Source organism: Amphibalanus amphitrite, unplaced genomic scaffold, assembly GCF_019059575.1.
Source record: "Amphibalanus amphitrite isolate SeventyFive unplaced genomic scaffold, NRLGWU_Aamphi_draft 000091F_arrow, whole genome shotgun sequence".
Classification (NCBI taxonomy): Eukaryota; Metazoa; Arthropoda; class Thecostraca; order Balanomorpha; family Balanidae; genus Amphibalanus; species Amphibalanus amphitrite.
The window spans coordinates 732356-753795 of record NW_024881587.1 but is presented as its reverse complement, the minus strand read 5'-3'; the positions used below and the strand labels follow the sequence as shown (position 1 = coordinate 753795).

At 48.6% G+C, this 21440-nt stretch overlaps 1 protein-coding gene across 1 annotated transcript in view; it reads left to right on the top strand.

Moving 5' to 3' along the window:
- Positions 1-2572: 2572 nt before the first annotated feature.
- The window catches only part of LOC122380127 (zinc transporter ZIP13 homolog), a 30627-nt gene continuing 11759 nt past the window's right edge, over positions 2573-21440 (top strand). Inside the window, exons 1-2 of the mRNA XM_043362967.1 lie at positions 2573-3150; positions 14453-14554. Coding sequence (XP_043218902.1) covers positions 2862-3150; positions 14453-14554 — 391 coding nt within the window. The 5' untranslated portion in view covers positions 2573-2861. The remainder of the gene's footprint in view (positions 3151-14452; positions 14555-21440) is intronic.

Below are 21440 nucleotides of genomic sequence, written 5' to 3'. Positions count from 1 at the left end.
GGCGGCGGCGGGGCGGACCGGACGACCCGGAACAGGGGGCACGCCGGGACAGCGGCCGGCCCGAGCTGTGTGTGACGGCTGGGAGCTGTCTCAGAGGGGGAACAGAGTGACTGAGGGAGCGGGACGAACGGGGAACGGAGTGGCGAGAGAAGCCGCCCGATGAGGAAAGCTGAATGAGGAAGCGGGCGAGAAGTGGAGCATCGGCTGGCGGCCGGCCAACCCTAATGACAGCCCGAGGCGCCGAGACGAGGCGAGCGAACACCGTGTAAAACGAGCCTGAAGCGATGCCTCATGGGACGACAGAGATGACGAATCGACGGGAGCGGGTTCGGCCGATTAGGTCGTCAGTCAGCCGGGTGGACAGTCGAGAACGACGACTCTTGAAATGTTATCTCAAGCCCACTACCATATCATCCTAAACGTTTAACCCGCGCCGTGATGGAGGGCATTTCGCCCCCCCCCCCCTATGGTTTTTCTTAAATAGCGAAAAACGGCAAATTGGGGTACCTTCCCGGGCATCAATTTGACACCTTCACACAAAATGTCAAGTCACAGGTCACCTTGGGTCAGGAGTTATTGAGGTCAAACTGAGGTCATGTTCGAGTAAAAATGAGCAAAAAACATGACATCTTGAAACGCTCACCAAATCTACAGTTAACAAGCAACTGTAGATTTTCTGTAGTTCTTTATGTGGTTATGTAGAGAAAAGACGGCGCTACAAAACTGCTATTTCGGACTTTCGAAACTTTGGAATTTTCACCCCAAAATAAAGAAATAATTTTTTAGAAAAACTCTAAAAATTCCCAATTTTTTCGAATTTCGAAAAAACGGAATGTATGTGATAGTCCCTGCGATCTTCGATATACATACCAAATTTAAGATCGATATCTCCTGTTTTGGCCAAGTTATATGGAAAAAACGGTTCAAAATTGATTACGTCAAATTTTTGAACTCAATTTTTAGCAATTCTAGACCACGTAGCGCAAAACGGAGACCACCATTGAACTCCCCGTGACGAGCTGCATCGAATCAATATCCATTTTATGCAAAATATCAACTTTGAAATTTGATCTAATTTGACCTGACCTTGACCTGACCTTGACCTGACCTTCACCAAAACATAATCTCAACCGACCCCAAGGGCTGCCTGTCCTACATACTCGCATTTGGCATATAAAATGGACCATAAAACATGCATCACATAATATTTTCAATTTGTGACCCTCAACGTGACCTGACCTCTGTGACCTGATCTAGCATCAGTGACCTCAAATAGCAAAATATGTGTTTGACGAACATTTCCCCATCGATGATTTTCAATAAAATGCATTTTACTTGATTTTACAACGCATTTCTTTCTTGTACTATCTGTAAACGGTGAAAATTCGACCTATGACCTGATCTGTGACGTCATCGTTTAGACCGAGGTCAATGAAATTGGGTCGCTCGAGATCTTAGGGGGGGGGGGTGCAAAATGCCCTCCCCCATCAGACCGCGCTGCTCGGCAGACCCCATCATGGCGCGGGTTAATATTAAAACGGAGTTAGTGGATACTCTGGTCGATCATCGATGTATGGCTAATTTCTTGCCACGTTATTTGCTTGGAGATGCCAATTTGTAATGTATGTACCTATCTAACGAAAAATTGAGACGCACGGACACGTAAAGGCAGCGGACACTTGATGATGACCTAGGGTCATGCTTAAGTTAAAACATACGTTTTCGCCATCGGCGACAAATTGTTTGGAAGTAAGATGGTTAGGTATTGGATGTCGTTGCCGCCAAATCACTTTGGAATTGACTAAGCTTTATGCTCCCAAAACAGAATCCCAACGTGTTGGTCGTCGACCTGACATTAGAGGTCACCTCTTTAACTGCAACTTTAAAAACTGGGTGCCTTTCATTAGCTGCATTGCATCTCGTTGGAACGGCCAAGGCCCACGATTCTTTTTTTCCGAAAAGCTCTAGCTTAGTAAAGGGGTCGTGTCGTACTCCTTCCCTTGATTGCCCTGATAGTGTCGACTGTCGGTTCTTAGAAATCCGGTAGTTTCGGTAAGGGCTGACTTACCCCGCGTTCGATGTCTCTCGGACAACTAAGATTCTACGTCGTCCGGCCAATCACGTTCAAAGTCAGCGGGGGCTCGGCTGTGGTATGGAACGTGATTCGCCGGACGGCGTAGAATCATCGTCGTCCGAGAGACATCGAACGCGGGGTTATACTGGCATTATCATTGTCGTTGCGATTCTATATCGACATTATTCAGCCCTGCACCTGCAACGATTCGACTGTGCCTTCCCTAGGGTTGCGGAGTCGGAATCAGAATCGGAGTCGGTGTCGGTCGGAGTCGATAGCTCTGACCGGAGTCGGAGTCGGTGTCGGAGTCGCCAAAAATCCATCGACTGCCCTCGAATCGCAGCTTCACGCTGGAACGCGTCGGAGGTAACCGATTTCGTCTGCTTTTGAATCTGGCCGCTCCAGTCTGAAGGGTGACGGAGGCGACCGGTTTCGTCTACTACGAAATCTGGCTGCTCCATCCTGGAGGGCGCCGGTGGCGACTCCGCTCTCTCGCCTGGACGGCCGCGGCCGGAGAGAGTGGGGCGGCGCGGCGGCGCGGGCCGGCCCCGTGGCCTGGTTGTGCGCCGCTGCTGCCGGCTCCGTCGGACAGTGGCGTCGGCGGCTGCGGGGTGGGAGGACATCGCCCGACCGCTCGCGGAGGGGGCACGACGCGGCGCGCGCGGCTGCCGGTCACCGTGCGAGGAGCCGTGATACGGCCGCCGCTATCTGGGACCGATCAGCGACCGTGTGACGGCGGCGGGCGGCAGTCGGCGGCCGGCGGCCGAACACTGTGCACTGCGCCGCCATGGCTGTCCCGTCCCGGCGCCACGTGCTGTCGGCGCTGCTGCCGCTGCTGCTGCTGACCGCGGCCGCCGGCGAGCTGCACCGAGCCAAACACCAGCGGGCGTTCCCGCGCAGCGGCGAGCCGTCGGCGCCGGCGGCGGCGGCCGGCCCGCTGGCGGCGCTGCAGCAGCTCTACACGCGCCACGAGCCGGTGGTGCTGTCCGTGGTGGGCGCCGCGCTGGTCGGCTTCAGCGGCATCCTGCCCCTGCTGGTCATCCCGCTGGAGACGGGCGCGCGCCTCAAGGAGAGGGGTGAGTACCGGGGCCGGCCCCGCGGCAGGGGCGGCCGGGGTCCTCGTGTTTGTAAACAACAGCGGGGCGGATCGCCTGGGTGCCTGGCGCACTGAATCCTGCGGTGGCGTTCCAAACATTCTAAAAAAATAATACTGTGATTACTCCCCCTAACAGACCTTTGGCGTTTATACGGCAAAAATGAATGCACTTAGTTCCCACAACCGTGAATATGTCATCTCGTCTCCGGACTCCGACCAGCTTTGCCGGCATAGACGGTCCCGTTATGACCTCAGTTGTAGAAACCTGTATTGCGAGAGAAAGCGGACGTTACTGCAGATGCAACTAATGAGCTGTGATTCGTGGGTCAGTGATCCCACCTGTGAGCTCTTCCCTTCGGACTGGACTGAATCCGACGGCTGCACCGCAAACCTGGACACATTATCACAGAATGTGTTGTGCAAATGCGGAGCGATGCCACAACATACGGCATAACATCTCTGTCGTGCGAGACCGGTCAGGAAATAGGAATAATTACGGTCGGAGAGGCCATCATAACCAAATTACGCCGCAAATTAAAAGCGCCTTTTCAAATGACTGGAGGAGGAAAGTCGGGCGAATCGACCCGGTTTCGTTTTGTTATTGAGGAGGCAATAGCCGTTTTCACGACGGGCTGTCCGGCGAATGCACCTGATTTGACCAAATCTGCACCTAATTTCTTTTACAGCAAATATCTTCATTTTATGAATTTATTTCAGTGTTTTAATCGATGATGCTCTCTGATAATATGACAAAGCAGGCATATAAGCAATTCGTGCAACCCTAGCTGATAGCTGCTAAGAGAGACACACTGAACCTGATTTGACCAAATCTGCACCTAATCTGTACCAGATGTGCACCAAATGTGTACCAGATGGCCGTCGTGAAAACGGCTATTGTCTTTCGTTGATTCCAGACGCTATAATTCGATTGTCCCACATGCCTTTTAATCGTCAATGCCCAAGTACCTATATACGAGTATAACGTCCTAATTCAGTAAAAAGACGTTCACCTACTTTGCTTTGATGTTCCCACATCTATCAATAATCGCGTGAAGCGAATTGATGAGTAGGTTGGATTTGGTACTCGTTAGCAGACTCAGTACCTATAGATTAGATCTCGTGTCTGCTCCATAATTAGGCTACCGTCGTTGCTAAGTTGACTGCAGGATACGGCGGTGGCGTGAGTCTTTGTCCTGCGCCTGTTATTTGAGCGGCTGGGATCAGCTGAGTAGTGAGTGGGCTATCGGTCACGGTCACATGTACCAAGAGAGCGGACGGGTTGAATCGCCCGTAAACACATACGGTCCGAACTCCGCTGGCCTGCCGGCATGACGTCGCCCTTATCGACATTCCAAACAGCAGCGGGCGCCGGCAGTTCGGATCCGCGGGGTGTCGGCGGACACTCGTCAGTTATCGCCGACGTACGGCTGCAGCTGCCGCCGCGCGGGCTCGCGACGGACTGCAGAATCGCCGCTGGTCCATACATTTGACACGATGGAGACTACTCAGTACTCACTAAGCACCTGCGCAGTGAGCTAGGCCTATCCACAGGATGCCCTTATTGTAAAGCAGCTAGAGCGCGGATTGTGTTCTTGCGTAACAGGTACCACCACTGCGTCGTATAATGGACCACCGGCAGGATGTCGCATGGCATAAACATGGGCATCCCATGGCGACGCAAAGTTCCCCGCGGATGAGCCGGTTCATGGCCGGTCCTGTTGAGACGGGCATTAACTTTGCGAATGCTCTGATAGGCACGAGGTCGGGCGCCAAGTGTTTGGCACAGCATACTTAGTTTCGAACGAAAAAAAAAAACACCTGTTTAATAATTGTTTAGTGCATCGCAAATGACATGTGGCGAACCGCATCGGACAATGTAAGCCAGACTCTCACCAAATGGAACAGAACCCGGTGGAAATTGTTTTGCATTAGGTACCTATCCGATTTAATTTCCGGATCACCGCTTACATAACACATAGGTAGTGTACTATAGGTGGAGTTCAAAGTTGCACACTCTTGACTGAGAGAGCTGCTGAATGCTGATATAACAGCCGTGAAAAGAAAAGTTAACCACTTGTCTGCGTCAAGATTGCCAGCTTATGCCATGATGATCACCGAGTGCCGTATATATGTTGCAGGCACTTTAGAAAATCAGTCATTTTGTAAAATGCCTAGGCATTTTACAAAAAGACGGCTGTTTGAAAAATGACTGAACGCAACCAGGCTTTTTTCAAAATGGCTAGCCATTTTACAAAATGACTAGGCATTTTGCAAAATGCCTGACCAGCATGGAACATAGATCCCACTACAGATACTATGGCCAACAGTTTTTGGACGTCTTCCTATACCCTATAGGTACGTGTTTAGCCTGTAGCTGATCGATTTGAAGCTCTGTGATGACGACAATGCTGAGTAACGACCAGGTTGAGTTGCAGACTCGGCTGTAGCATAAAGCATTGTTTAGTTAACGCTGTAAAAACTCCCAAGTACATCAACGCCGTTCATGTTCTGCCTGAAACTAGACCTAACAAAACTAGCCGGAGACCGGCCCTAGTCAATAGGCAGGCCCGGTTGATGTACAATTACGTGTAAACGAATGAGTGTAGTCTTTGTTTGATTGTGTCTTTGTTTGACAGCTTTGAGTACCTACTTGCATGGTCCCAGTTAAAAATATCAAGCTCCACATCGGGAGATTTATCAGGTCGTTTGGCGTAGGACGAGAGCGTTGGTTTCAGAAGACACTAACGCCAAAGTGTGTGGGATCGAATCCTCGCGACCACTAATAGTTTTACAGATACAGGCCGGCATAGGGCCAGTCGTTTGTTGACGCTCCAGATCGATCATTTTAAATCCAGCAGCGTTGCTGACGTGGGGGTTGGAAATGTCGCGGGCCTGCACTTCTCAAAATAGAGGTAGGCATGGACTTCCCACTGCTGGACTCCTCTGGTCATAATGCTGGACTCCTCGGTCCACCTACACGCTACCAAAACGTATATAATTAGGTACTCGTATCTACAACACGCTGTTCAGTCATTTTGTAAAATGGCTAGGTATTTTGTAAAATGCCTAGGCATTTTGCAAAATGACTGGAGAGTCAGTCATTTTGTAAAATGCCTAGGCTTTTTGCAAAAAGCCTGGAAAATCAGGCAGTTTGCAAAATGCCTAGGCATTTTACAAAATGACTGATTTTCTAAAGTGCCTGCAACATATATATGGCACTGCACCGAATTGCATAAGATGCATACCTAGGATGCGTTCAGGAACGTCTACAACACACTGAATACAATACAATACAATGCTGAACGCATCGTCCAGTAGGTGCATGCATAGGTACGCTTAACAACATAATGCGATCATTCAGCTTTCAAGTTGTTGAAGTTTGTTATGTAATAACGTTACCTATCCAACCAAGCTTCTCCGTTGCAATAACCTTATCTGTTGAACATGAGCTTCTTCTCGACCCTCTCGAGTCGAGAGGTTGACAACGGTCCGAGGGCGTTCCTCATCTCTCATCATGTTCTTTGGTGTCAATGTTGACCTGACTAAAATACCTATAATCAAGCTCAACTTGCACCGGTGCAATTCCATGACAGATCACCTAGGCAAATTCACCATGACCTCTCCGACTTTGCTCAAATTTGGCATACAAGTTGACCTATGGGCACTACTACGTCCCAGTGAATTTTTAGTCTCTAGGTCACAGGGGGTCATGAGATATGGGTCATGCAAATTTTAAGGTTTCCCGGAATATTGAAATATAAAGTATTTTTTAACTTGACGGTCGTCAAGTTAGTCTGGTTATAGTGGTTTTAGGTATTTTACCCTGGTAAACCCGGTGACAGAGGCCAGGCGTACCTCGGTCAAACTCTGTATCCAAGCGCCAATATCTCCGACCTTATCCGATAGGTTCGTCATATAGCCGTTTCTTTCACACTCGGCGCACTCACGGTATCCGCTCGTATCGCCAGCTGACTCGGCGTTCTGAAGCGATTGAAATTTCAAGTGTTGGGCTGTCGCGAAGATTGCTCAGCATTTCTGCTTATGGAGTAAACTCGACAATTAATTGCTGGTAATTTTGTCGATAGGCTCTGATGTAACGCGTCAGTGGTGCTCCTGCTACTTGTCAGATCGTTCCGTCTCAGGCTGAAGCAGCCAATCAGCTGTCTGCCGAGTGCGCCGACCGAGCCCAGCTGCGGTCTCACCTCCGGCGACGGCCTGCCGTTGCGGTGTCTCGGTTTTGTTCATTACTAACGGTCCCACCCGCGGCTGCGGTGGTGGCCGGTCGGAGCCGACTGCCGAGCACGACCGGCGGCGTCTCACATTGGTCTTGGGACGCGGGACGCCGTGGTCTTACGGCGCGAACAGCCCCATGACATATGACCCGGGGAAAAAGGAAGCCATTATATTCATTCATTGCCAAAACCAATGAAATCTTCGACTGACATTTTTTACATCCTAGCATGGTTAAAAGCATACTCCAATTTTTGGGGATCCAATTTTTTTTGTATATAGGTAAGAACGCGCAGAATGGTGAGAACTTTATGACGTCACTTCCTCTGTGAGCTGACGTCATCACTCATCTGATCATTTTATACCGAGGGACGGAGCGTCCTGCGGCTGCAGCGGCCTGATACGGACAGAAATAGTTGCAGTGTGTGAACCTCAATGCCCTACGCGCCGCTGATCAATGTGTGCCGGAGCGTTTTCGTTGAAAACATATGGGCTATGGGGTTTTATGATCATCGACCGTCCTTTGATAACTAAAATTTGTTTTTTTCTTTTTTTTCTTCAAAAGTGGTGTTATTAGTTCCTAGCTTAACATTGCCAATGATGCAATTATTCACCTCACGGCTCACCAATAGGTAATTACGAAGCTATATATTTTTACGTAATTTTACTACCTAATTTCAAATTTGATACCTACCTGGATTTAAAACAAATCGACGCTCTGTATTGTTCACTCGCCACCAATATACATAGATATTGGGGGCGATTGAACAATACAATATAGATCTATACAAGCGCGGCTACGGGATGTTAAATTACCCCTTTAGCCAGGTATGGTGTCAATTGAATATTCTGCGCCGTCCGAGTCTAACCACCAATCCCTCCCGCCTCATTGGTCTGCGTGAGCTCGGTCACGTGCCCTCCTCCGCCCACGTGCCACGACTGCCCTCCCCTCCCCTTCCCTCCCAGACCCCAACAGCTCCGCTACCGGCCGTCAGCCCAGCCTGGCCCCAGCCTGATCAGGTGGAACGGAACGGACCAGTTTACCTCTGCAATCAATGAGCACATCCTGGCGTGGTGAGGGTCGGGCAATTTTCCCGGAGTAGGACCGGTAGGTGCCACATGTTGCGCGATACGCACTTGCAGACATTCCTACCAGGCTATACCGGCCCACGTCAGGCCTCCGTCCCCTGCTCTCGGTGTTGCAGCTCTTGCCTCGTGCCTCTCGGACGGTCCCGAGGTCGGAGGGTCCATTGGCCCGCCGCGCCGGTCGGCCGAGTTCAGCTGTCCCTCGTGGCGAGCTACGATCGTCCCTCCCCCTACCCTCTCCTCCCCCCCCCCTCCTCCACGGGCGGGGGCGGCCGGCGCCTGCCGCAGGCGATAGCAATAGCGCCGTGTCCTCCCCCCCCCCCCGCGCGCTGGCAGGTCGCCTACAAGACCAGTCGAGCCGGCCAGGTCCCGGGGCGGAGGTGGAGGAGGAGGGGAGGAGGCGGGGTGGCAGGGGCGGAGGCGGGGAGGATGATGCTGCTGGCAGTCCGCAGCAGTCGGTGGATGACCTCAGCTCACCGAGCCGTTCGCGCTGTTTGCTAAACTATTTGTGGCTATGATTCGCCGAGGGAAAATTTTCGTTTCCAGCCACAGGGGATTTTCTTCGGCGGTATGCACCCCCAACGGACGCAATCTGTGACACATCTAGGACAGAACTTGTAATCTAGCATTGATCTGACAACTCTGCGGGATGTGAAATCAGAACGATGTAGCCACACGTAAGCCGCACCTAGCTCGAGAGTGCCTGTACCGGATCGGTGGGTTTCTGTTGCATGCAACCGGTTTTGTGAGTGTTGACTGTTGACAACATCCCGAATCTTCTTTAACGTCTTCCGATGAAGACATCTAAATGAGCACATTCTAAGATTGTGTTATTTATGTATTATATAAACTTAAGTGATGTATAATATGAAAAGCAGTTTGAAGTGCGTCCACTGACCATTGAGCAAGTCTCGCTTGATGCAGTGTAACAAAAGCAGGGCGAGACATGTCATATATAAATACCTGGGCTGTGGACATTTGGGCGTTCTGCAGTGCATTATTACCTTATCGGCAGTCTTACGACAGGTATTACATGTGTGATTAAGCGTGCGTAGCTTTCGTGACTGCAGGCGCGTGGGGACACTCTCTCACGGGTTATTCGTGACCATGTCCCGACCTGGGCCGTGATTTCTCGCGCGGTGCTCGACTCGCCCAGGCTAATGGTGTGGGCCGCTGACCGCTGTCGATACCTGGGGCTGTAACTGACCAATAAACGGGCGATAAACTCAGCCATAATGCAACTCTCAGAGTTATTGGTTGTGACTGTGTCATGGCCCTAAACAGGGACGTATCCAAGGGGGGGCGACGGGGGCGGTCGCCCCCCCCCCTGGGCCCTGCCGGGCCCCAAAAGCGGGCCCGGCAGGGCCCGCTAGGCAGCAAGAAAGCGGGCCCGAAGGGCCCGCTTTGGGGCCTAGTCAGGAACAATTTGGGGTCGGCTGGGCCAAAAAGCGGAAGGGCATGTTCAGAAGGATTTGTTCGAATTTTTTGGTTCGCGGATGGGCCCCTGGGGCCCTGCCGGGCCACAAACAGGTCCGTAACTGGGCCCTTCGGCCCACTTTTGGGCAGAGCGAGGGCAATTTGGAGCCCGGCAGGGCCCCAAAAGCGGAAATACCCGTTCAGAAGGATATGCTCGAGCCTTCGAGCTTGAGGAAGGGCCCCTATGGCCCTGCCGGACTCCAAACGGGTCCCTTATCGGGCCCAAAGGTATCGCTTTTGAGCTAATTGGCCCCGGAGAAGTTATGGTTAGCGGATCCGAAAAAATCCTCTTCCGTGCCCAGTCACAGGGCCTGTCTGTGCCCTAGATGTGGAAGGGCCCGCTGAGAAGATCTTGCCCAGGCTTTCGGGTCCAAAAAGGGCCCATAGGGTCTTGCCGGTGCTCATATGGGTCCCTAGCCGGGCCCCACAAGCAGACCGGGCCAAGCCAATGACAACCGGGGGCCCGGGAGGTCTACAAAAGCGGAAGGGCCCGCTCAGAAAGCCTTGAAGCAGGCTTTTGAGCTTAACCCGGCCGGGCCCGGGGGGTAATCCCAACCACCGCAGCCCGGGGGGGGGGGCGTTTTTCGCCCCCCCTGTCTAACTCCGTAAATAAAGGAGCTACGGAAACAAAAGCGATACCAAACGAAAGGTCCTTACGAGACGATTCTAAAGCACCTAAAATTTTTGACCTCAGGTCAATTTTCAAGGTCAGAGGTCAAGGTCAAAGGCAAAAACCGGCACATGTGTAGTGATCTCAAAGTAAGCCTTCTAGAGGACGGCAAGTGGCATCAAACCGGCAAAAATTGGGTGTCAAACGAAAGAAGGGAATCTGAGGATTCCGAAAATGTGCTAAAAATCAAAGGTCAAGGTCAAGGTCACGCTCAAAATTGACCTCAAACTTGGCACTTTTTCGCACATCTTGCGTGCTAACTTTCAAAATGTTTTGAAATGTTTTGAGGCTTATCAGTTCCCTATTTGTGGTTCCTCTTACGATACAAGGCTGCTCAAAGGTCAAGGTCACTGAAGAGTATCCCTGCTAGAGGCTATTTCACTAATTCAAGTTAGTAATAATAAATAAGACAATTTTGCCATCCGGAAGCTCTAAATGAAGGCTTAGAGGAAAATAGATGCCAGATTCGTGATCAGCGGGTACAAATCCATAATAAACGACCTTTCATGTGTCAAGGTCAACTAGAGGTCATTCGAGGTCACATGAGGTCAACATAAAACTTGACCTTTTCCGAACAAAATATATATCATTCGACGCGGCTTGACGAGGCGAATGCGATGGTACCACTGCCGTAGCTCTAGGACCATTTTTGTCGAAGTTATTTGCGAAAAACTAAAACCACATTTCGGGGTCGTTGACCTGACCTCTGACCTCAGGTCACCAAAACTATTTTTCTATTTTTCTCTAGGTCAAACGCTACACAACCGTGCTCGTAATTTTGTCTTTATCTCTAAAACTATATTTTTAGCAGCTCTTTGAAGTTTGCGTCTGTGACGCCGAAGTTTGCCGTGCAGGGGTCTAGGAAAATGGACCTTGTGACGTCATCAAGGGGGCTAGGTCCAAATGTTTTACTTCAGAAGATGTCAAATTGATGGGAGAAAAGGTACTGAAAGTTTCGCTTTCCTATCCCTAAGCGTTCGGGAGCTATCGCAAATATTCGCTAGGGGGGGGGGGGAAAACGTCCCCCCCGGGCCCGCGAGGGTTAAGTATTGGTCCCTCGGCCTCGACAACGTATCAAGAAAGCGAGCCCAGATATACACTTCCGTGCCCAGTCTCAGAAACAGCTTGTCCTGGCCGGGCCCCAGAAACGGAAGGGCCCGCTGAGAAGGCCCTGCCCAGGCCATGGGGCCCGAGGAACAGGCAACAGCCGATGATGGGACCCTTTCGACTTACCTCATGGGGCTGCTCCTGTTTACAGTTCTCCGAACAAAATGAGCTCCATAGTTGCGCCACGGATGGCGTTTGGGACAGGCGGTGGGGGAGGCGTTTGAACACCCTCTCTCTCTAACTCGGCTCCTGGGCCACGTAGCGACACGTAAGCGTACGTGGCATTCGGAAGAGCGTAAAAAAATCATGCCGAAAGTAACCATTTTCTAGGTCAGGTCAAAGGTCAGGTCACCATAAGTCAGCAAAGGTCACATTTTGCCTATTTCAACATTGTTTGACAACTCCGGCGCATAACCCGGGTACAAACAGAGCTGCAGCGCCACAAAAAAACGCATTCAATAGTTCTTTCAACGTTCTTTCCTTAAACTGTTCTCAGAATTGACCTGCGATTAACCCGCGCACCGACGGGGGTCCGCGCCAACTTAGAACCGACGGGGGGGGGGGGGGGGGCGGATGACCGCCCGCCCCCTGAGATCTCAAGAACGAAGCAAGATAGCGACAAGCGGTAAACGGCATGGGGTACGCACGGACAAGGTCTACAATTTTTAATTAGGTCATTTCCAGATCAGGTCAAAGATGACGTCACAGGGGTAAAAAAAGTCAAAATGGCGGCGCTAGATATGAAGAGTTTTTCTCGAATAACTTTCGAATTAGCCAAGCTAGGAACAAACTAAGGGCATCATCGTAATCCTCTCGTCAATCCGCATCGAATCATACTCCGTTATCTACTGTAGCTCTGACACGACGTGACAAAGTTGCAAAAAAGTGATTTGAGGTTGGGTCATTCGAAGTAACCTGGTGATCTGACCTTAAAAGTTAGGAGATTCAAACTTGCACACCATGTGTAAAATTAATGAGAAAATAGTCATGCCAAATTTCGCGGCGCTACGCGCCGCGGTTTTCCCGCATAACCTCAAGGGGGGGGGGGGCGGATAACAGCCCCCCCGTCGGTGCTCGGGTTAACGGTTTAGCCTCTTGAGAGAAAAAACTTTTAAAATAGTCGTTTTTATGAAACATTTTTTTTCTTTAACAATTTTCGACTCAGGAAAAGGCACGACATTTCTTTTGCCAGCATCGTGTTACTCTCGTCGAGACGCGTCGAATCAACTACATATAATTTGACCTTATTAGGTCATTTAGAAAATTTGAACTAAATTCAAGGTGACCTGACCTGAAAGGTCATGTTGCACATCCGTCAAACCGTATCGTCGATAAGGCCTGAACACATCTAAGGTGTTTTCAACGCTCTAGCGTGTCTCTAACAAATGCTATTGTCAAAAGCTGTGGAGACGTTTCGTGACCTGAGATGACCCCATAGACATAAGGAGGGGTCACGGGTACAAATTTCCGATTTAGGTTGTCATTTTTTATGTAACCAGGTGATTGAGGGTGCCTATGATGACGTTTGCCTAAAAGAGGCACCTTTCGATTTTCTCCCATTTATAAAACCTAATGGAGAGGGCGCAAAAATTGACTTGACCTTATGTCACCACCGGTATGCAAATTTCGAGATAATCATTTTATACATACTGTTACTCTTATCAATCGCTAAAAGTTTCAAGCCGATCGTTCAGTCGGTGTTGCTATGGAGAGCATTCTAACCTTTTCTGAGGTGAGGTCACTTGACGTGGTCTGGTGACCTGACCTTGAGCGACCTGGGTGTAAAATTTTCATATCTGTAGATAAGATTCATCCCTCTTTTTTATATCCACGCAAAACCGCAAGGAGGAGGTGTTCAAACAGCCCCCCCCCCCGGCCGGGCGCGGGTTAACGAACTTCAACGGAAGTGAACTGCAAAAACGAACTTCAACGGAAGCTAATTGCAAACATGTTATCAAGGTCGAGAAACGCAAGACAATGCATTTTCATTTACAATGCCAAATTATATCGTAAATTTGCTGTTTTTTCGACATTCTCGAATTTTTACACGCCAGGATAGGCAGTCGCTGTGGGGCCCCTTTTGGCTGACCTCCGGGCCCTTCTCGGCTGTCGCCCCCCCCCCCCTGAGCGAAATCCTGGATACGTGCCTGGCCCTAAACCGTCTATTGGAATCATTTTGGACGTCATTGTTCATATTATATTTTCGAAGAGACGCAGACGCTCCCCTTTTTATTCGATAAAGACGGACATTCTGAAGGAAGTGTTTTCTATCGCACGCCCGCTTTACGCGCAAACTTGCCTTTCCCTATATATAGTTATTCCTAAATCATATTGAAATGAAATAGTAGGCTTTAATGTTCACGAATGAATAAACGATACTGAGCTAAGATTTGTGAATTAAGATCGCTTTTGAATGTCACTGAACAGTGAACATATAAATTATCCTGCATATTATGGCATATTATCCCAACGAACATTAAACAATTAGCATCAATGCTCCGAAAAAAATTGGAGTTTTTGAGCCATCGAATCCCCGAACCAATGCATATGTTACTACTGCCTCACGCGTGACTCCGACTCAGCCATCTTTTGACTTTTTTTTTATCTCATTCTGACTGTCGCTAATTTCTGTGCATCATATGTAGATATGATTTTACGATCCACGTCCGATTTTGTGCCGCGGTATGACCGGCGTCCGACTGTTGTTTCGCAGACGGTGAGCGGCGGCTGCGACTGCTGCTCAGTTTCGCCGTCGGAGGTCTGCTCGGCGATGTGTTCCTACACTTGTTACCGGAGGCCATGGAGCATGCCGAAAGTAAGTCGTAGCTCAATAAGTCATAACTCAGGCCTCAGCCGCTGGGATAGGTATACAGTACACTCGTTACCGGAGGCCATGGAGCATGCCGAAAGTAAGTTGTAGCTCAATAAGTCATGACTCAGGCCTCAGCCGCTGGGATAGGTACAGTACACTCGTTACCGGAGGCCATGGAGCATGCCGAAAGTAAGTCGTAGCTCAATAAGTCGTGGCTCAGGCCTCAGCCGCTGGGATAGGTACAGTACACTCGTTACCGGAGGCCATGGAGCATGCCGAAAGTAAGTCGTAGCTCAATAAGTCGTGGCTCAGGCCTCAGCCGCTGGGATAGGTACAGTACACTCGTTACCGGAGGCCATGGAGCATGCCGAAAGTAAGTCGTAGCTCAATAAGTCGTGGCTCAGGCCTCAGCCGCTGGGATAGGTACAGTACACTCGTTACCGGAGGCCATGGAGCATGCCGAAAGTAAGTCGTAGCTCAATAAGTCGTGGCTCAGGCCTCAGCCGCTGGGATAGGTACAGTACACTCGTTACCGGAGGCCATGGAGCATGCCGAAAGTAAGTCGTAGCTCAATAAGTCATGACCCAGGCCTCAGCCGCTGGGATAAGTACACTCGTTACCGGAGGCCATGGAGCCCGAGCACGCCGAATGTACGTCATGGGTCAGCCTCTGGGATGCACAGGCTGCTTTTGTATTCCGACAACATGGTGACTACTGCCCATCGTTATATGCCTTTATGTATAAGTACTTTTTCTTCGAAAATATTTATTCTTATGGTGACTTCTTCATCTATTTATGAACTTCATCTATGTATTTATTATGTAAGTACCTAGTTAGTTATAACGGTTCGGGTAACTGCTCCTACATATATGATAAACGGCCATTGGCCAGTGAACATAACGGTAAAGATTTTTGTTTCGATTTTTGTCAGTAAGCTCCAGCATGCAAGCGGGACCGGTATTGCTCTAGGATGACCTTCGACTCTCGTCCGGGCACTTCAGGTCCCTTTTTAGTGTTATCTTGTAAAAATCGCGCTGTTACGACCCCTGGCCTTTGAATCGGTTAACGAACTTAGGCACTCACTCAAAGCCTGAAGACGTGTGAGCTGCCTGCCTGTTGCCGGTCGAGTCGTCTGTCTTTGAAATCACGACCTAAATGTCAAAGGGTCATTTATATCCTAACTGGATATAAATGTGTTTATTACTGACGATGTTTTCTTATAGTTTCCCCGTCATTCATGACCATCAGTAAAAAAGATCAGCACTTAACATTTACTCCGTTAGAACGGTTGGTTATAAAAAAAATGGGGCGTTCAAACTTCAATAAGAACGCGATTTTAAAGTAAGTACAGACCAGACAGAACCTATGACGTTGCGCGGTGACGTAATGATGTGGGTGACATTGCTGGATAACACAGGATACTGCACTGAAAACAAAATGACACAAAAAACGACTAAAAACGCACAGGCAGAGCGTGTTAACTAGGCTTTCTTGTGTACCCTGCATCATGCATTTTTTGACCCGTCGCAGACGTGTCAATTTACAAATGTGTTAACCCAGTCGTGTTGTGTCCTAAAACACAATATCATTGTGTCTTCAACACATAAGGCTTGTGTGAATACATTTGCAGAATACAAGGTAAATGTGTTACTATATTTAACACAAATCGCAAGTGAAAGAAGGAAACACGTGGTGATTATGTAGTTTGTTGCCGGGGCGCAGTTGAAGGGACTTTGGCTTTAGCCGGACAGGCTGACTGCCAAAGCCGGGCCCCGAGTGGAATCGGGCGCTCGGGTGCAGTCAGAGCTGAGTACCCGGCCGGCCGACCCATAGGTCAGAGTGCGGTCAGGGCTGAGCACGCGGGCGGCCGACCCATACGAGGCCGCCGACCCATACACGATCTGACGTTGCGCCCGGTCGGTCGCTCCAGGGCCGAGGGGTGAACACGTCACATGGACGGCTCAATTAGTGCACCAAATGACGATGCCCCAATTTGGAGGATTACTGTACAATACAGTTATCCAGAAAGCCGGGATAAACTTCCACCCTTTTTTTTTGTTTTGTTGGGTTAGGCCCTTTCGGTCGACAAGACCATTGCAGAGCCGGAAGGATGATAGGAATTACACTGAGAAAAAAATTTACCACCCTATGGAAACTAACCCTTTTATTCAGGATAAGACTCATGTCATGCTCAGGTAAACTAACGTATTTACCAACGATGCCTTAGTTCGTTCGTAGCTCCTGCGATGGTGTGAGGCAGGGGGGAGACATTGGTCTGGGCAGGCACCCTAGTGAGTCGCCGGGGCTGAGCCCGTCCAGAGGACAGGCCACCCAGCCCCAAGGCACTCACTGCACCCGGCTACGGGGTGCGCTCCCTCAGGAGCAGCGGTGCCGCTCCAAGGGAGCAGCCCGCATGAGATAAAGTTGCCTGCCCAGCCCGGAAGGGGGTTGTGGCGTGGAGGAGAAGGATTTCAGTATCCTGAGGATAGAAGCACGGACAGGTGAACTTCCAGCCTTTTCATTCATTTATTTGAATTTGGGGCATTTCGGCCGAAGAGACCATTTCATGCCCATGTGTAACTATCAATATACTAATTTACATCATGGAGTGTTCGTCTATTTGCCAAGCTAAAGTTTGTCCAGTATTCTAATTTCACGAAGATAAGAGAAGAGGAGTTCGATCAAAGTTTCTTCTGAATCACCAAGGACGGAACCCAGTGTGAAACGCATATTCTTCCGGGTGCAATGTTCAATCATCTGTCTTCTTTCATTTTCAAATTTTCTACAATCGATGATGATATGTGTAACTGTTTGTGCACAATTGCATATTGTACACCAAGGACGAGCATCTTTAGTGTAAATATAGCTATGTGTGTATCTTGTATGGCCCAATCTCATTCTAGCTAGTACCTTTTCTTCATATCTGTTGTTCCGTTTAGCTGTGTGCCATATTTCGATTTTTGGTTTTATTTGCTTGAGTTGTGTGTACTGTGTTATTTGTGTCCACTGTTCTTGCCATGCCTTGAACACTGCCTGTCTAATAGCTGCTTGTGTTGATTGATAATCGATGGGAATGTGTGCGATAGTTGGAAGAGTCAAGGCTTTCTTTGCGTATTCATCTGCTTTTGTGTTTCCATGGATGCCACTATGACCTGGAATCCAAAGGAACTTAATGCATTTTCCGTTACTTGACAAAGTGTGCAGTTTGTTATATATGAGTATGAGAATATGAGATGACGGAATGTTCACTTTCAGGGACTGAGCTACAGATTTCGAATCTGTGCAAATCATTGTCCTCATCCAAGGTCTTTCGCAAACTAAATCAATTGCTTTTAAAACTGCATGAAGTTCCGCTATGAAAGTGGTTGTGCCATCAGGAAGACGAGTTTGTACGGAAAAGTTGTCTACAGGGTCATAGACAGCACTAGATACACGGTGATCAGATTTTGAGCCATCGGTGAAGAGGAAACGAAAAGTTGAGTGTTCGCGTCGCAGCTGAAGAAACTTTTGTTGTACCTCATTTTCTGTAACGGTGGCCTTTGGACAATCGAGGAGAAATGAGACCTTCCAAGACCTATCTACCCATGGAGGGGTGGAAAGCAACGGTAGTGGAAGAATGTTTGGCCGAATGAAGTTTATTTCAGAGCAGAACTTCTTTATTCTAGATGCTATTGTGAGGCCAGATCTGCGTTCCGCTGGACCAAGATAATTGTGGTGTATTGACGGTAAGGTTGTTAGTGTTTTAAAAGCATTGTGATTTGGGTGTGACATGATTTTACAAGAATATCTCAATGTTTGCTCAATACGTCTGAAGCGCAATGGTGATATTACTGATTCAACTTGTAACGATGGAATAGGCGACGTTTTCATTGCGCCAATTGCGACTCGAATAAATGAGTTTTGTATTACATCAAGTTTGTTCAGTGCGCTGTCACATCCTCCTGAATATACCGCACAACCGTATTCTATTATAGGTAATATTAAAGACTTGTATAATTGAAGAAGTGTGTGGTGATCGGCACCGAAATCGGCGCCAGCTACGCATCGGAATAAATTCATTCTTCTATTGCATTTTGTTTTTACGTATGCAATGTGTTTAGTCATGGACAGTCTATTGTCCAGAACTATTCCGAGATACTTGAATGAATTCAACCGAGGTATTACATGTCCTGATAAGCGCAAGGTAGACTCTTCTAACATTCTGTTGTTTTTTGTGAAGACCATCACAGCGGATTTAGTAGGAGAAAAAATGCAGCCGTTCTTCGAAGACCAGTCATCTAGACTATTTAATGCATTTTGCAGACGTGGAATCGAGTGTATTGGATCCCTATCCGTGCACCATATCGCACAATCATCTGCAAACAAAGAGTATTGTATACCTGGAGAAATCTGGTCGAAAATATCATTGATCATAATGTTGAAAAGTATGGGAGATAAGCAGCTGCCTTGTGGTAAGCCATTTTCGAACAAAAAAGTGTTGGACAAAATTGAACGAAAGCGTACTTGAAAACTACGACCACCAGTGAGGAAACCGACCAAATAGTGTGCCAGATGTCCACGTATGCCAATCTTGTGGAGTTTGCAAAGTAAAGTCGGCCGGTGTACCATGTCGTAAGCCCGGGTAATATCAAGGAAGACGGCAGTGGTATGTTTTTTTTTTTAATTTGAATCCCTTTCGTATATCTGTTTCTAAGCGAATAATGTGATCTAAGGTACTGTGATATCTTCTGAATCCACTTTGATATTTCGAGAGTAGTTCATTCTTTTCAAGAAACCATTCCAAGCGTTTTTTAATCATCCGTTCAAATATCTTGCCAAAGCAGCTGGTGAGAGAAATGGGACGATAGTTGGTCGGGTCTTGGCGGTTTTTTCCTGGTTTGGGCAAAGCGATGATTATAGCCTCCTTCCATGCTTCAGGAAAAACTTGTTTCACCCATAAATCATTGAATGTGCATAAAATAAACTGGAGAGTACCGCTTGGAAGGTGTCGGAAGAACTGATGATGCAATTGATCGGGTCCAACAGATGTATTCCCGGTCGAGGCAATTGCATTTTGTAGTTCTGACAAAGTAAATAAAGTGTTGTACTCTTCAGTGTTGTCTGATCTAAATGCGTTTGTTGGCAGCCGAGAATGTTGCTGAGCATATTCAATAAAACCAGCTCGATAATGCTGCGAAGAACTACACCGAGCTAGTGTTTGTGCGATTGTATCGACTACTTCTTGAGGTTGCGTTATGTTTGTATTGTTAACGTGTAGAATTGGAAGGGAGTGAAAACTTCTTTTACCTGATAATGAACGAACTAAGTTCCATACCTTACTTAATGGAGTTCGATAATTGAGCTGAGTGAGGAAGGACTTCCAGGAAGCTCGTTTTGCTTCTCTAATTATTTTCCTACAACTAGCTCTTTCTCGGTTGCGAAGAAGTAGAGTTGCATTGTTGCTATGTCGTAAATATAAACGAAAAGCTCGTTTACGTTTTGCTATAGCCTGTGCCACACTTTGGGACCACCATGGCACTCGTTTGTGTTTAGATGAATACGATGTCTTTGGGATGGCTTCTTCTGCCGCTGTCAATATGGTGTCTGTAAGGAAGTGGATTCCTTGCTCCGGAGATTGAAATTGTTCATGATCAATATTACAGAAAGCTTCAAACCTAACCCAGTCTGCTTTTTTCAGGTTCCAACGAGGAACGAAAGCAGATGTTGCATCGGCCTCCGATTGGAAGGTTGTCTGAAGTTTGATCGGAAAATGGTCACTATGATGAATGTCACCATCCACTTGCCAGTCAAAGAAGGTAGCGATTTGTGGAGAGCATATGGAGAGATCAATGGCCGATTCACTGTTGTGTGCTAATGAAAAATGAGTATTGTCTCCTTTGTTAAGGAGAACGAGCTGATTAGTATCAAGAAAACGTTCAACTATTTCACCGCGCTCATCGGGAACTCGAATGTTGCGACCCCACATAGGATTGTGGGCATTGAAGTCTCCGAGCAAGAGAAATGGATGTTGAAACTGTGCTATAATATTATTAAGATGCCTTTCTAATGTATGGTTGTCTGTGTTCGGAGGAATATAAATAGAACAAATATCTATATTGCGACCGTTCAAGCGAACAGTACAGGCGACTGCCTGTAACTGTGTGTTGAGAGTTATTTGCTGATGAACAAAATCATTATTGATGTAGAGTGCAGTACCGCCATGGCGTCTCTCGCCATCTGTCTCGTCATAGCGGTACAGAGAGTAATTGAACAAAGAAAAGTTGTAGGGGTCTGTTGGAAGAAGCCAGGTTTCTTGCAGAGCTATCACAATCGGGGCTACTAGTAGAAAAAACATCTTGCTTTCGGCCCAGTTAGAAACTAGGCCTCGGCAGTTCCACTGGAGTATGGAACTTATAGTTGTTTTTTTGAGAGGGTGTTGTTTGGTAGCGTACTACGACGGGGCGAGGCCCAACTTGCCGCACGGTTGTGTCCCATAGATACTTTAGTCGGAGGTCGTGACATACGAGCGGTGGGTGTTCGTCCATCCTCTGATGGAGGCTGAGGGCGGGGTCCTTTTGACCGCTGAACTCGCGTCCAGCTTGCAGTGGAGCGACCAGCTCCGGCAGAGGGCTTGGCCTGCGGGGCGATCACCGGCGAGACCTCAAGCTGTGAGTCAGGAGGGGAGGAAGGCATCGGGTCTCCAAACACAGTCTCAGTCACGTCGTTCGTGTTTGTGGATGCGGAGGTGGATGTGCTCAGAGGTTTGAGCAGCTGGAGAGGGGGTAGTGCTGCGATCGGGTCAGTCTGGGTACTGCATGAAGCTGTCTCGGTACTGGCGGCCTTAGCATAAGTCCTACCAGGGGTCGGGGTGGCCGTCTCGGCCTCCACGCGACGACGAGCGTCTGGGTAG